This window comes from Onychomys torridus, chromosome 11, assembly GCF_903995425.1.
Source record: "Onychomys torridus chromosome 11, mOncTor1.1, whole genome shotgun sequence".
NCBI lineage: Eukaryota > Metazoa > Chordata > Mammalia > Rodentia > Cricetidae > Onychomys > Onychomys torridus.
In genome coordinates this window covers 53442553-53458610 of record NC_050453.1, presented here as the reverse complement: position 1 = coordinate 53458610, position 16058 = coordinate 53442553, and the positions used below count along the sequence as shown (strand labels likewise).

The 16058-nt window shown below is 41.8% G+C and overlaps 1 protein-coding gene across 1 annotated transcript in view; it reads right to left on the bottom strand.

The window, feature by feature from the left end:
- The window catches only part of LOC118593064 (complement factor H-like), a 153321-nt gene extending 150334 nt beyond the window's left edge, over positions 1–2987 (bottom strand). The window contains exon 1 of the mRNA XM_036202286.1: positions 2820–2987. Coding sequence (XP_036058179.1) covers positions 2820–2877 — 58 coding nt within the window. The 5' untranslated portion in view covers positions 2878–2987. The remainder of the gene's footprint in view (positions 1–2819) is intronic.
- Positions 2988–16058: the final 13071 nt, after the last annotated feature.

Below are 16058 nucleotides of genomic sequence, written 5' to 3'. Positions count from 1 at the left end.
CTCTAAGCCTGAAAGGACATTTTTTTTGTCCTTTAAACCTCCAGGATTAAAGAACACTTATCTCCCCAGAAAGCACACAGTGGTTATTTGGTTGTGTTTCAGCACAGGTTTAATTGGTTCATTTCAGCAATTCTGGGCTGCAGCCTAATTTCATACAATATCCAATTGTGAGAGTAAAATGTGTGCTTGGAAATCTTGGGTATAATCCATTCCCCAGAACTGAAATTACACAGCTTGAGTGAGGAACTCTTACGTTACAGGTTGTCCTGTAAATCTGACCCAATTCTGAACAGCATGTGATTTTGCAAGAAGCAGCATCTACTGTTCCTAGCAGCTAGGAGTGTGAACACAGGCAGGCACTGCACTAAAAAGGTATTAGGAAGCCCTTGACTATGAAAAAGGGAAGACAAAAAGACAGCTGGGCTCATAGTGCTTCCTTTTTAAATTTTGTTCTTGAAGTTGTTTTTTAATATGGGCACGTGTACTATCCAGTTGCCATGCCTGCATGTGGAAACTGGAGCATGGTCTGAGGACGTGGTTTTCTTCATTTCACCGGGTGGGTCTCATGGGTTTAACTCAGGTAGCCAGACTCTGTGGCCAGAGAGTTCATTAACGTGTCCAGCTCACCTGCTAGTTAGCATTGGTTTTGGAAGAATGTTGATCTCTATCAGGGTAGAAAAGATTTATGAAATGCTTGCATTTCCTTCCCGGCTTAGGGAAGTCTATTACTATAATAGCATTTCACAATCATTTTTTAATCAGCCCAGGACCTAGTGTCTGACATGGGGAATAGGAACAGAAACAAATATTGAAGTGTATATGTAACTATTTTTAATTGACCCAAGCTATCCTGCAGGTGAAATTCCTGTTAAGTGAATAGTCTGTTCAAATGGTTTACATTTGAGATAGACACAGGCTACCAGCCAAGCTAAGAAGAAGGAGGGAGCTCTGTGTCCACTGAAAATCCATGGAACTTCTTGTATCTGTTCCTGCATTTTGTGCATTTCGTGGATATTATGAGGTTACCCTACATATCACTTTAAACACTAAACTCCTGTTTCATCTCTGACAGTACAGACCTTGAAACAGTAATGTGTATGGTGCATCTGCCCAACTCATCAGCAAGAACTGGCACCACATTTGAATACATATCGATGAAAATTCAAATCCAACAGTAACAGGAAAATCAGCTGGAATCCATGATATAAGTAAGAATTTTAAATCGTTAACATTAAATTATCACATAAACTTCATGGCACTTCCTTTAAATATTGAAAATTCCACTTTGTAATTATGTAAAGAGCTTAATTTCACTTGTATCATTTCTTAAGGTTTAAAAATTAGCTAGAAATAAAATAGATCTTTCATGCATAATATGTCTTTAAAAATCTCTCAGCAAGTAGTATGAAAGTAGAACATTAAAATAAATCAAAAGCATTGACTTATGACAAAAAAAAGTTGAGTTACATTTAATAATACCAACACTGCTTTAGAACTTTAGGCCAATATAATCATATTTCATCTCAATAATACTTATATTTTCATATATAAGGAAATAACTGCCTTGGTCTACAAGGTGTCTGAATATAAGACTTATAGGCTAAAATTCAAACAATAGTATTAGAAATAGAGATGAAAAAGTTCACTCTTTCAAAAAGTATATTAAACATATGTAAATATTTTTTAGCACTCTACCAAAAGATATAACTGAGAAACCATGTCTGCCTTTCATAGCTGGATTGGTAAGTATCCAGCTAGAGCTGGCTTGTTAATATTCCCCAGTGAGTAGAGGCTGCAGCAAAAGCTCAAATTGCAAAGTGTTGGCTAAGTGAAACGTCTGGGAAAATGATTAACGTTATGATATTCCCTTGATATAACAAATGCTAAGTCAGGTATGGCCGTCGCTCACACCTGTAACCTCAACCCATGGGGGGCTGACACAGGAGGGCTACAGGGAGTTCAAGGACAAATTAGGCTGTAGTGACACCCTATTTAAAAAAAAAAAAAAACACAGAACAAAAAGTAAAGCAAATTGAGTGCTTATCACTTCACTAGTTACCTATCATGAACTAGGCATGTGAACCCCTTTCCTTGCATAAAGTGAACAGTTTTGGTAGAATTGACCTGAATGACAGAATCAGAGCTTCTGTTAAGAACAAGGGGGAAGAGCGTCAATAATCACATTATCCAGTCCACAAATGCATTCCACAGCTATATGTTCCCTACATACTCACAGGAAAAAAGAAACCAAATATACCGGATCTCACAAATATTATATGCAGGTTGTGTGTCGAATTTTATAATCTTTTTATTCCCATACATGCCGTTCTTATGTACAAACCTTTTAAAGCCGTGGCAGTATCAGTTCTAAGTGATGTTTTTAGGAAGTGTTAGAATTATACCTGAAATAAATCCACTCACTAAAAAACATGTAAAAGTTTTCATTAAGTATAAATATTTACATATATTTTTTACTAGTTTTACATGAAGTATTATTTCAGGGACATTCATGCAAAGGCAGGCAGGGGTTTGCATTATGAGTTAACTACAAGTTAAATGACTCTGCCGAATTATGGATTACACAAACATGTTTTAAGCACTGTCTGGAGTTTTACATTAGGATAAACCATCAATTATGGCAGTCAAATGAACTGCTTGCAGTTTTTAAACTTACCACCAAAAGTCATTAAGCTACAGACCAGGAATTACTTCCCATTTTCTAGACTTCATTTGAATGATTGCTATGAGAAATATTATCCACAAATGTTTTATAATGTGGCTCCACCAGAAGGGAAAAAGGCTATCTGTTTTAAGCTTACCTTCTGCTACACAAACAGTCCATAATACAAACCAAATAATTCTTGCTGATAGTCTCATGGTTTGGATCTTTCTGGGACGCAGAGAAGTACAGCACCATCCAGTTCTCCCCTGCTAAGAACTGTGGTTACTGAAGGGACAGAGTGCCTCAAAGGGAAGTTGAAAGTCGGTTTAGGAAATCAGGATCTCTAGATGCTCCGCCCCCCAGCAACTTCTGCTAAGTAAACTAAAAGGGTAGACCACAAGCCTAGCAGCGTGGGCGTTTGATCCCAGCGCTTACTGCGCCCTGCCTGTGACCTGCCGGATTGTTCTTGTAAATGCCAGATTGTTGTCCTTGGAAACAAGTTCAGGTTTCTGGGAATGTGAGAAGCAGGGGCTGGTAGATCGCCTCTGGATTTCATAACCACAGAACAGAAAGCAGTGACAGCTCTTTTAAAAATCATTTAGGGAAGGAACTTCAGTTAGGCAGTGTTTTCAGGACCAACACCCAGGCACAGTAAAGAAACTTTGCTGAGATTGTCATGTTGAGGGATGGTAAGGAGGGGACTGCTTCTTCTAAATTCATGAAATCAGGCTTCCAAGGAATTATTTTCATATGTGTGAGGCAACTGGGCCGTGTTTCCTTGGATATAAATGAGTAACTCAAAAATCAAGCATTTGAAACGCTGATTTTCTAACATTGAGGTATCATATAGTAAGGAATATAGAGGTACAAAAAGTGTCTGCAGCATGCTGACATAGTGCAGAACCCAGGCAGATACTCAACACCCAACCTGTTACACTCGGAACTTCTGTCTTCAATTCTGTGTGCGGTGCCCTCCAGGTTGCCACCCACTGCTGGTGTCTCCAGGAACATGGGCTGTATTTGTCTGTACGTAGTGTAAGTGGGGAAGAAGCCAGCCGTTTACTCCTCTCTTTTTCTTCAGTCTGGGAGCCCTCCCCAGGAGAGTGCCCACTAATGGAATAGTTTAGGAAACCTCAATTCAGAGGGCTTGATGTTAATCCTGTCACAAGAGCCAGCTGAACATCCCGAAGTGTTGTTCATTTTATCAAAGAAATTGGGCAGAATATTTTTAAACCTTGGCAATGTATAGACATTATATACAAACTAAAAATGTGTAGACATTACAAGCCATGGGTGGTGAACATCCCTCTAATGACCTTTCTAATATTTTGATAACAAGTAACAAATTTTAACCAAATATGCCAGAAGGGATGTCTTTTCTTTCTGATCTCTAATGAAACTATTATAAAATTGAGGTTTATAGCAAAATAATCAAAAGTGCAGACAATCAAAAATATAAAAATTGAAAGTACCATGGATTTTATTGTGTAAATAGTATGCCTATTGTATTACTTTTTAATTCTTTCTTTCTCATAATTTTTTGCATATTCAAATCTATATTATTTTGCTATTATCTAAGTACCTTAAAAAATAATTGTATAAGTCATCTCTGGAAAAATGAGCTGAGGGTAAGTACTCCTGCTGGCTCTGGCCTAGAAATTACATACTTACTTGGACACTTAAAAAGGGACCAGACACTCTCTATTGAGCCAAGCCCATGTATGGAGACAGGCGAAGGGTCCAGAGAGACTCAGCTGTCAGATCCACACAGTGCCAGACAACAGACAGCTGTGCTGAAGGCATTCAGTGACATGCACAATTTATTTGTACAGTTGTTTTTTTTTTTTAAGATTTCAACTGTAATAAGGTATGAAACCATACTCTTTTTTTATTTTAGCAAAATTCTTTATCAAGTCCTTGGAATTTTCAAATCATGCACCCCAATTCCATTCACCTCCCACTCCCTCCATAATCTACCCCTTCCCCCTGCAGTATGCCCCCCCAATTAATTAAAAACAAAACACCTCAATCCTCCATCTTTCCAACACTTATTCATTCATCCTAGTGGAAGTGAGAGCTTTGGTGTATTGCACAATTTATCACTTTTTCCATTCAGCCCCAAATGTTCATTCCAGTGAGTCATTAGTCTGGTTCAAGGCCTCTGGTTTCTGGTGTCTTTGGGCTGGGCCCTCAACTGAAACTCCTCTTGGATATCCTGTTGTTGCCCCAAGTAGTGGAGATTCTGTGGTTACCATTCTGCAGAACCCAGTCCCTTTGTGCACTCCAGCAGGTCAAAGACAGGGCAGCTGCTAGGGTGGGCCAACCCAAGGTCCAGGATGTGGGTCTGGGTGGTAGTTGATCTGGTCAGTCTGGACCATTGGGATCATGTCCTCAGATGAGGGACAGAGCCAACTCTTTCTGGGGCCAGATCTCCCACGCATATGGTGAGGGATGGGGTCATCTCTCGGGAGTGCTGTTGTTAGCTCTCCCATGGGGTGGTGGGAAATCACCAGTTCTGCTACAGTATCCAGCAAGGGGCAGGGCAAGCTATCCCAGAGCAAGTGAGGGACATGGTTGGCTCATCACAGCCCTTGGAATTCAACAGGCATGGTTCCTGTGATGCTCCCCAACCCCTACCCCCTGCCCCCATGGCAACATGAGCCATGGACATCAGCCCAGACCCTGGCTGCTGTTAGGTCATAGACCCAGATGTGGCACTCAGCAGCAGCCCTGGCACAGATGACACAATGGCCCCAGTGGCAGCACAGGCCTCAGACACCAACATGGCCACAGGATACAGCCTAGACCCTGGGCATCTGTGTGGTCTTTGGTGGCACCACTAACCATGAACATCATTGACCCCTGACTGATAGGACTATAGACCCAGACATGGTCTCAGGCAGCAGTCCAGGCTAGGATGTCTCCATGGCCCGAGGTGGCAGTTCAGGTCACTCTGATCAGCATGCCACCCCCACCCGAGGCAGTGTGGCCCTTGGACACCAACATGGCCCCAAGTGGCAGCACAGAGCTCTGGCATCTGCATTGCCTTCGATGTTATGAGGAACCATGGACATCAACACAGACCCTGGCTAGGGTAGGCCAGACCCAGACATAGCCCCTCACTGTAGCCCCAGCTCGAGTGTGACCTTGGCCCCTAGGTGGAAGCCTAGGCATCCAGATTGGAATGGCTCCAGTGGAAGCATGGCCCTCAGAGACCAACATGGACTCAGGCGTTTGAGAAGAATCCAGTCATCGGCACATCCATCAGTCATTACTGAAGCCTTGGACATCATGACAGACCCTGGCTGCTGTGGGGGCATGGACCCAGACATGGCCCCCAACGGCAACCCAGGCCTGATGTCATCACATCACCTGGGTGGCAGCACAAGCCACTCAGATCAACATTGCCCTGTGGTGGCACGGCCCATGGACATCACACTGGCCACAGGTGATAGCCCATACCCTGGGCATCCCTGTGGCCTGGGTGGCAATGTGGGTCATGGACATCAACATAAACCCTGCCTATCACAGACTCAGATAGGGCTGGAGCAGCAGCCCAGACTTTGGCGTCACTCTGGTTCATGGTGGCAAGAAGGCCAACCAACATCTGCCCATTCCTCATAGTCCTCACTTCTTCAGAACTGCCTCTTACCACAGCCAATGAACTATTTTGTCTCTCTCTCAGATTTCACCACCATATACTTGCTCATCATATTGACACCCAACTGCCTGGTTCCTTGTGGTACCAAGCACACATGTGGGTGATTCAGGAAGGCTAGACTCTGAGGATGCTGGCTACACCATGGGTGTCTTTCTTCTGCCTGAGCTGCTGGCATCAGGGGACAGGCCTGTGGATACTTCATGAAGCCCAGACTGTGAGGATCCAGGCTGCTCCATGGTTATCTTTCACCTGCCTGACCCACAAGGCACCAGGCAGGCCTGTGGATCACAACTGTTATTTTTATTTTTACTTATCAATTTTGTTTTGTTTGTTTAAATTGAGACAGAGTTTCTCTGCCTCAGCTGTCCTGGAACTCACTCTGTAGATCCGACTGGCCTCAGTTTGACAGAGATCTGCCTGCCTCTGCCTTCTGAGAGCTGAGATTAAAGGCATTCACTACCACTGCCAGGATTTACTTACTAATTTTAAAACATAATTTATGATAAATCATCTTTAATTTTACCTACATACCAACTTTAAAATTTTATTTATTTACTTTGTTTAAAACTTTTTTATTCATTTTCTATACCAACCACAGATCCCCCTCTCATTCCTCCTCCCACTCCCCCCCCACCTCTGTACACCCTCCATCCACTCCCAACCCCTCCTCCAAAAGGGTAAGGCCTCCCATGGGGAGTCAGCAAAGTGTGGTACATTCAGTTGTTACAGGACCAATTCTTTAATTTTCTTTTTTTAAAGAATTTCATGCATGAATATACTGTATTTGAATGATTTCTGTACCTTTCTTTTCCCCTTCCAACTCCTCCCACATCCTTCCTGACCCTCTCTAATTCTTGACCTTTTCTTCTATAATCATAATCATAATCATATATGTACACATATGTATGTGTATATATGTGTACACTCACAATCTACTGAGTATAATTGATGTGTGTTTATGTTTCTAAGGATGACCATTTAGGATTGGGAAACCTATCAGGGGAGTTGGTCCCTGAAGGCAACTAATTCTCCCAGTCATTGACTACGAATAACTCTTCATCTAAGTGTGAAAATTTCCCCAATTCACATTGGCATGTTGTCTGATTTCATCCTGGGAAGTTATTGTATGGGTAACCATACTGTTAAATTTATAGGTGTACCAACACTGTCTTGTCTAAAAGACATGATCTCAAAGCAGATGTCCCAATTCTCTGGCTTTTACAATCTTTCATACCTTTTATGTGATATTCCTTGAAACTTGGGTGTAGGGGTTGTATTCTATGTGTATCAGTCACACTGGGAATCCAATAAACAGTTACTCTTGAATTTTGTTTATGCAATATCCTCTACCTGTGACAAAAAGGAAAAGTTTCTTTGATGAAGGGTGAGAGCTGAACTTACCTATGGGTATTTAAGAATAAATATTTAGAATATAGTTGGAAGCTCTATTAATTTGGCAAAATAGCAGTAATAGGTTTTCGTCTAGTGACCCCTCTAGCCTTGAGTTCTTGGGTAGGTTTACAGTAACAGGCATAAATTCCCTCCTATTGACTCAGCCCTAAGTCCAATTAGATAGCTATTGGTTACTCCTATGATGTCAGTGGCACTATTATACCATTTGTTATGTTGCTGAGCCAGTTGTTCTGAGTAGTAAGTAATTAAACTTATTATAAAATGTACAACAGTACCTAAGGACATGTTTTAAAGGGAGAATGTTCCAGAGAACCAATATTTCCTGAAACAGCTTTGCTCTGATTTGTGAATTAATGTGCATAACAACAACTACAGATGCTTATTTGTAACTAAATTTATGTGTAAGTGAATTAAGGAGAGAGTAGATGGTAGCTAACACTCATGCATCCAAGAGAGTAACTAGCCCATGAATGAGAATCCAGAGCAGGGAGAGAAAGTAGTAGACTAGACATGAACAGTAGACTGAACCAAGACATGAGAAGAGAGGGGGAGGAATGAGAGAAGAATACTAAGAGAGAGAGGCAAGAGAGAGGGAACCAAGAGGACTAAGAGAGAGGGCCAAGATCCAAGAAAGAGCCAAAAGCCAAGAGCATGCATAGCTGAAATGGCAGGGTTACATATGGACGAGAAGCTGGAGGAAGAGAAGCCAATGAGCTGGAGTTTAGGGTAAGGGGGCAGAGTAAGAAGAGCCCAGAGGAGCCACAGGTGTTGAGTGAGCATGGAGGGCAGCATGCACTTTAGTATACCCATAGGCACCACAGTTAGCCATTTGTCTTCAGTTCTTTTGGGACCTGACATTGAGGTGAGTGGTTACTGGAAAACTATTATTTTAAGAGGCAAAGAAAGAAAGAAATAAAGAAAGAAAGAAAGACTTAGGAAGCAGACCAAAAACTGAGACAGTCCAGAGTCCATTTCCAAAGGCCAAGCACAGGGCAGAGAGAGGGCAGCTGCGAAGAGTGGAAAGCAAAGCTTAAAACAAAGACAGTGTCTAGACATTTATAATGTGCTTTTAATAATGAGAGAGAGAGAACATGAAATGAAGTCTGGATAACACATACTGTCCCTCGGCATGCAGAGGGAAGTGTGGAAAACAAAGGAGGCAAGAGAGGAGCAACAACTCAAAACCACAATCTTACTGTGGATGTGTTCTTAAGCAATTGATAGTCCAACTAGTCAAGAATCCTGAATGAAGTTCACATACCATATAAATGAGAAGGAAATCTTGTCTTTTCAACTATAAATCCTCCCTCTAGTCAATAGTCAATTGCGTCAGTGGTGAGAAGACAGTTTTTAAAAAAAACATACGGAGAATGGCTCATTCTGGGGACCCAACACAAGAGTCATTAGACTGACTTCTGAAACCTGATCCTCAGACTACCTCTAGGTAAAAAAGAGTAAACTTTTGAGTCAGAGCCCCACAGTGTTCCATAAGGTGGAAGTATGATCTGCACATTAGACTATATCAGAATACACATAGCTGCTAATCCCTCACCTTCCACCTGAGGGACCAGAGGGAAAAAACCCACACACTGTGTCTGTGTGAAAGAACTGCACAAGCACCATGGCAAGAAACTGTCAGGTCCAAATTTTGGTGGTTACACAAAAGCCAGCATCCTAAAGTAACTCATGAAGCCAGTTCTCCTCTGCCACAGAAGCCAGTTTCTCTCATCCCTGGCAGAAGGGACAAATGACTATCTGTGGTGTCCATTAGCATACCAAAACACCATGCTGGCTTTCAGACTCCCTCAGTAGTACAAGTACCTATTATACATTTCAGAGTCCACCCTGGCTCTTCTCACCCTACCCCTTAGCCTAAACTTCTTTGGTTCATGAGTTTCCCTACCCCCAACTTCTCATTTCTCCTTGTGACCCTGCTTTTTGGCTATGTGCCCTCTCTTATCTTCCTCTCTTAGTACTCCCTTTTTCCCCTCTTTCTTGTCCTCTTTTTTTTCCTCTATTGCTCTCCCAATCTCTGTCCTTTTGTGGCCAAGTACAATCTTCTGGCCATGTTCAGTCTATGACTTTCTCTCTCTGCTCTGGACTCTTCTAGATGCCTCTGGTGGTTCTCTCCCTCTTATGGACCATAAAAACTTTCCACTTAACTATACCTTGGAGTGGTCAGGTTATCAGTTTATACAGAAACCACATTTAGAAAACATCATAGCTGACTGTAGACATGCTACTGAATGGAGACAGTATCTGTAACTGGCCCCAGAATGCCTATCTACCAATGCTTATAGTTTCTAAAGTCACTGCTTTCTTCTCAGTATGATGCTGGAAATTTAGCCAAGTCTCTAAGCATATGGATTGAAGAGAACCCTGGAGTTGCTATACAGAAGGCCTATATTGCTTTCAATAAGGGAAAACCTAAATTTAAGGGTAACCTGTGATTCAGTTAATCCTCCCTTTGGTGGTCACATGTCTCTGCTGAAAACTGCAGGGCAATCTGAGGACTAGAAGGAAGATGCCTTCAGCAGTGCCTTGGGGGAGTTTGTTCCCAGGCAGCTCTGAGCTGTATGACCTCTAAAGCTCTATATGAGGCCTGACACTCTCAAGGTCCAATAACCCCCAGTCTACCATTTAAATATACCAAACTGTAAAATAAAGTTAAACAAACCCAGAGTCTGTGTATGTAAAGTGTTTTTTGCTGTTTTTGTTATCTCTTGCAGAGGCTTTCAGCTAAGAAATTGCCATGAGTTCCAGAGATGACTCTATTTTGGAATTTTTATGTATTGGGACTGGTAAAATTATCAGGACTCTTGAGGTTAGACTGAATGCATTTTGCATTAGGAGATGTCCATAAGCCTACAGCAGCCAAAGATAAAACATGAAGATGCTTTAACTACCATGCCTTCCTCGCTGTTACTGTTATGTTGCTTGGAAGAGACACTAGGACCAACTCTTATAAAAGAAACAATTTAGTGGGATCCTGCTTCTAGCTTCAGAGGTTTAGTCCATTATCATCATGGCAGAGAGCACACAGGAGACAGGTTGCTGGAGAAATAGCTGAGAGTTCTCTAGCAGGAAGAAAGAGACACTGGGTCTGGCTTGGGCTTTTGAAACCTCCAAGCTGACCACCAATGACACAGTTCCTCCAACAAGGCCACACTTCTTAATCCTTCTCAAATAATGCCACTCCTTTTGTTGACTGAACATTCAAATATATGAGTCTATGAGGGCCATTCTCACCCAAACTACTACATTCCACTCCCCATAGGCTTGTAGCCATATCATAATGCAAAAATACTTTCAGCCCAAGTTCAAAAGCCCACATAGTCAACCACAGTCTCAACACTGTTTAAAAGTTTAAAGTTCAAAGTCTCATCTAAGACTCAAAGCAATCTTTTAACTGTAACCCTCAGTAAAATCAAAATTAAAAAGCAGATCATATACTTACTACGTCTAATGGCACAGGAAACACATTACTATTCTAAAAGACAGGAAAGGAAGCATAGTGAGGAAATATTGGACCAAAGCAAGAACAAAAGCCAGCAGCGCAAATTCCACATTCTCCATCTCTGATGTTAAAGTGCTCATCAGATATCCAGCTCCCTTCTGCTTTGTTGACTACAACAGACTTCTCTTTCTTGGGCTCATTCTACACCTGGTCTGAAGCTTTGGCAAATATCCCACAACTCTGGCATCTCCAACTTCTGGTCTTCAAGACAACGTAGGCTTCAATTTCACAGCTTCATATGACTGTCTCTCTGAGCCTCTATTCTGGGATACCACTAACACAAATCTGGCTTCAGCATCTTTCCTTAGATACAGAGGGAAATTCCATAACCCTTTTCTTGTATTCTTGTCTCTAAAGCCAGAGCAATGTGACCTAAGCTGCCATGTTCTGCTGCATTCTAGGAGATAGGACTTGGCCTTCTTGTTCAATTACATTTGTACCAGCTTTCTATTGTCCATGGTTTTCTTCACTGCTTAAGTTTATCTTTAATTCCTTTCTACAAGTTGGTAGCTTAGCAGGGTGGGTGCTTGCCTTGAGGTCACCACTCCTTTTATTCGATTTAACATCAGACTTTCTTTCTTTACCGTTTTTATCTCCTTGAGCACTTGACTTTGCTCCATTATACTTCCCAGTGCCTGCTTCCTCCTCAAAAGGTACATTTTGTGTTTTTTCTTCCTGAGCTTATTCCTCTTCATTATAGATCTGCATAAGAATGGGCAGTTATAATCACACTACAGAGTCAATACTACATTGTCTTGAAATCTCCAAAACTCTTCAATTTAACCAGAGGCAGACTTTTTTGAATAAGGGCAAAAAGCAGCTACATTCTTTGACAAAATATCACAAGAATGGTTTCTAGGCCATTCTTCTCCTCTGAACCCTCTTGAACTCTTGAAATTAGCCATCATAATCTACACTGTTCTCAGTACCACTCTCTTTCATGTTTCTACTGTTATGGCCAGTTGAGCCCCACTTAAAGCATTCAACTTCTTTGCTAGTGCAAAGTCCCAAAGTCTTCTAAATTCCTCCAACAAACAGTATGGTCAGGTGTGAAGACAGTATCTGTAACTGTGTCCCCCCGTCCCCCCCCCCCCCCGCCCCTTATCAACTTCTGACTTTGTCACTGTTGTATTTCTGTGAAGAGACACCACTGTAAGCTAACAGGCCAGTGGAAAATCACCTTGTCTCTGGCCTGCCCTTGAGATCCAAGATTTAGAAATCCCTGCCTCTGTGGTTCAGCGTTAATGGCCAATGTTTCAGATTTAACAGCCAAGCAATATTTCCAGCTGCACTGTACTTCTCCACTAGCTTAGTGCACATGCTACAAAGACCCTATAAAAGTCCCCCCCTTCCCACCCCACTGCTATCTCTCTTCCCATTCAGAGGCAGCTGCCATTCTGTTCTTCTCCCCAATAAATCTCTTGTGTGAGGTTTGTTTTGTGGTGTGACTTTGTGATATCCCTTGGCTTCTGACTGCCAGGCTGTCCTTGCATTAGAAAAAAACAGTACATTGATTTCATGATTCAGATAAGCTCTCCCAGTGCCTGTGTTCCTCCTTGGGGTCTGAACTGCATCTTCTCCAGTCCATCTGAAGCAGACTCACCTTTGGCTCACCAATGATTTGGCATCTCATCCACCAGCAGTAAATCAGGAAGTTTCCCCCTCAGTCAGTGTAAATGATTCTCTGAGTGTTCAGCAGCCCTCTTGTACTCTTGGAGGCAGAGGTACCCTCAGCCATGGCCTTTATGGCTATAGCTGGCCCTCTTCACCAAACCCATATTTCCCCCCCACCCTCCCACACACACTTGGAGCTGCAATCCTGAAGCTTTTTTAGCCACAACTGGGCTATGGCAACCCTTTCCTGCCCAACTCCTTCCCTTTTTCATGCCTGTTCTCATCCCTTTCCTGTTGAGGAGACCTCTTTCCATTCCTGAGCTTGGTTTTTCATCACCCTTTGGCAAGCCTTTAGGCCTCTTAAAATCCTGGTACCAGGCTTCACCTGTTGAATGAAATGATGACTCACTAAAGGGCTTGGTCCTCAATCAGTCCTCCCTGAGTCCACAGGATGTCATCGACTATAGGCTCATTGAGTGATCTCTTCCAAATACAAAAGAGGTTGGGATCTTTTTTTTTTTTTTTTTTTGAGCTGAGGATCGAACACAGGGCCTTGCGCTTGCTAGGCAAATGCTCTACCACTGAGCTAAAACCCCAACCCGAGGTTGGGATCTTATACCACTAACCCCTCCACCTTCATTAAATAATTCCAATATATTATCCAATCTTACAACCTCACATTTCATGATTTTTACAGTATTCTCACCAACAACCTTCTCCTGGAAGAGTTCAGTCATGTCTGGGATCCGGCCAGTGCACATGCAGATGAAATTCACTAAGTTATCCCTGCCCACACAGTCAGAGCTGAGGTAATGCTGGGGTGTGACCCTGAATGGAACTACAATACCCCAGGGGCATTATAGCTAGGGAATCATTGTATAACTTGCTTCCAGGCTGTTCTCTTGGGAGAGTTCCTCTTAAAGAGGTAAATTAAGAAAAAAAAAAAAAATCCAAGATGTCATCCAGGACAAACATGAAAACCCATCTCAACTCCTAGGCTACCTTACAAAGGCCCTCCTTCAATATACCAATCTCGATCCTGAGACCCCTGATGGAAAACAACTCCTTATAACCTACCTACTTCTTTTCACAGAGTTTCCTTGGTATTAGGGCCAAACTTAAACACCTGGTGAGGAGAACCCTCACTCCACAGGCAGAAGTCTTAGTGGTGGTCTTCAAGGTCCACCATGGGGGTGGTGGTTTGAAGGAAAATGGACCCTAAAGGGATCGTCAGTATTAGGAGATGTGGCTTGTTAGAGTAGGTGTGGCCTTGTTGAAAGAAGTATGTCACTGTGCGGTGGGCTTTGAGGTCTCCTATGTTCAAGCTACACCCAGCGTCACAGTCACTGAGGAGAAAAGGAGTACCAGAAAGTAGAATGATCTAAGTTTTGTGTTCAGGGAGATAAACAGACTAGGGAATTGAATAAAGAAAGTGGTGACATCAGGGAAAGATCCAACCCAGCTAAGTTTCCACTATGTGGAAATTAACTACAGAAAAGCTTAGAGCCTGGTGTGGTGGTGCACACCTTTAGTCCCAGCAGTTGATGCAGAAGATGGCAGATCTCTGAGTTTGAGGCCAGCCTGGTCTACGGAGCAAGTTCAAGGACAGCCAAGCTTAGGTAGTGAAGGAAAACACAAAGCTGGTGAAGATGTAATTGAACGAGGGGGTCATGTTCCAGCCCTAGTAAGCAGCAGAACTTGAAAGCTTCAGCCATGTAATTCTAGAGTTAAAGACAAAAGAAAGGGGCTATAGAATTTGCCTCCATGGCTAAGCAAAGCTGCTGAGGCCAGGCATATTTCAGGGGTGTCCCTGAATGGAGGACTAGAGACGCCATCCCACAAAGCTGTGAAATTGAAGCCTAGATTGTATGAGACCCCAAGATGTTAGAGATGCCAGAGCCATGGGATACTTGCCAAGGAAAGTTGCTAACAGAGGGTGGAACAAGCCTAAGAGAGAGAAGTATGCTGCAGTCAACAGAGCTGAAAGGAGTTGGAGATCTGAAGAACATTTTGACATGAGACATGGAGATGCAGAGTTTGGAGTTTGCCCACTTGGCTTTTGATCTTGCTTTGGTTCAGTATTCCTTTACTGTGCTCCCTTCCCTATGTTTTGGAATGGTAATGTATATCCCATGCTACTATATATTGGAAGTATGTGATTTTTTTTTAATTTTTATTTTACAGGGAATTACACTTGAAAAATTGCATAGATCTCAGAAGAGGATTTGAACTTTGGACTTTTAAACATTGAGACTGTGATAGACCATGGGGACTTTTGAAGTTGGACTAAATGAATTTTGACATTATGATACAGCTACATGCCTTTGGGGTCCAGGGAGTGGAATGTGGTGCTTTGAAGGAAAATGACCCCCAAAGGGAATGGCACTATGAGGAGGTGTGGCTTTGTTGCAGTAGATGTGGCCTTGTTGGATGTGTGTCATTATCAAGAGCTATAGGGGTCCTGCCCTGTAAACTCTTTCCCTCTTTCTGTCTTCCACAATATTGACATTTCCTGTTCCTATTATTCCCTAATCTTTCGTAGATATACCTTTTTTATTTCATTGTCTTCTTGTTGTAATTTTTTATTTTATGAATATACATTTTTTATTTTCTTCTCAGAATAAAAAAGCCTATTGCCTTAGCCTAAGATAATTTCTATAACAAACAAATTTTAAAAAACCTGTGTCTAAGTTTTACTGGGTACATGATCAGATTTTAGTGTATCTGATATAAAATTACATTAACATATAAAAAGTAATTTGGTTACTGCTGGTTCCATTTTCCAAGCTTTAATCATATTAAAATCCTAGTTATTTATAATTAAACCTTATATTGATATTAATATTCCCATTTTATGTACTAGTAGGTCAACAGAAAGAGATTTGATTATATGATAGAAACTTTTCTATCAGTTAGCATAGAATAGAATAGAATAAAATTATATTCACAAAGTATTCTCAAAAATAATTTTAAAGTATATTAGAATATTTGTCCTGTAGCAATAAAATTGGAAGATAAACCCATGTTATGGTTGCAGTAAAGGACATGGGAAATTCTTAAGAATTTACTAAAAATTAAGTGCCAAAGTGTTACAAAGCCTGTTTTATATAAAACTCTTCTTTAATTGTTCACAGATATTAATCTTGACACTTCTTGAAGGCTATAATGCTGGAATCTCATGTACCAAGAAA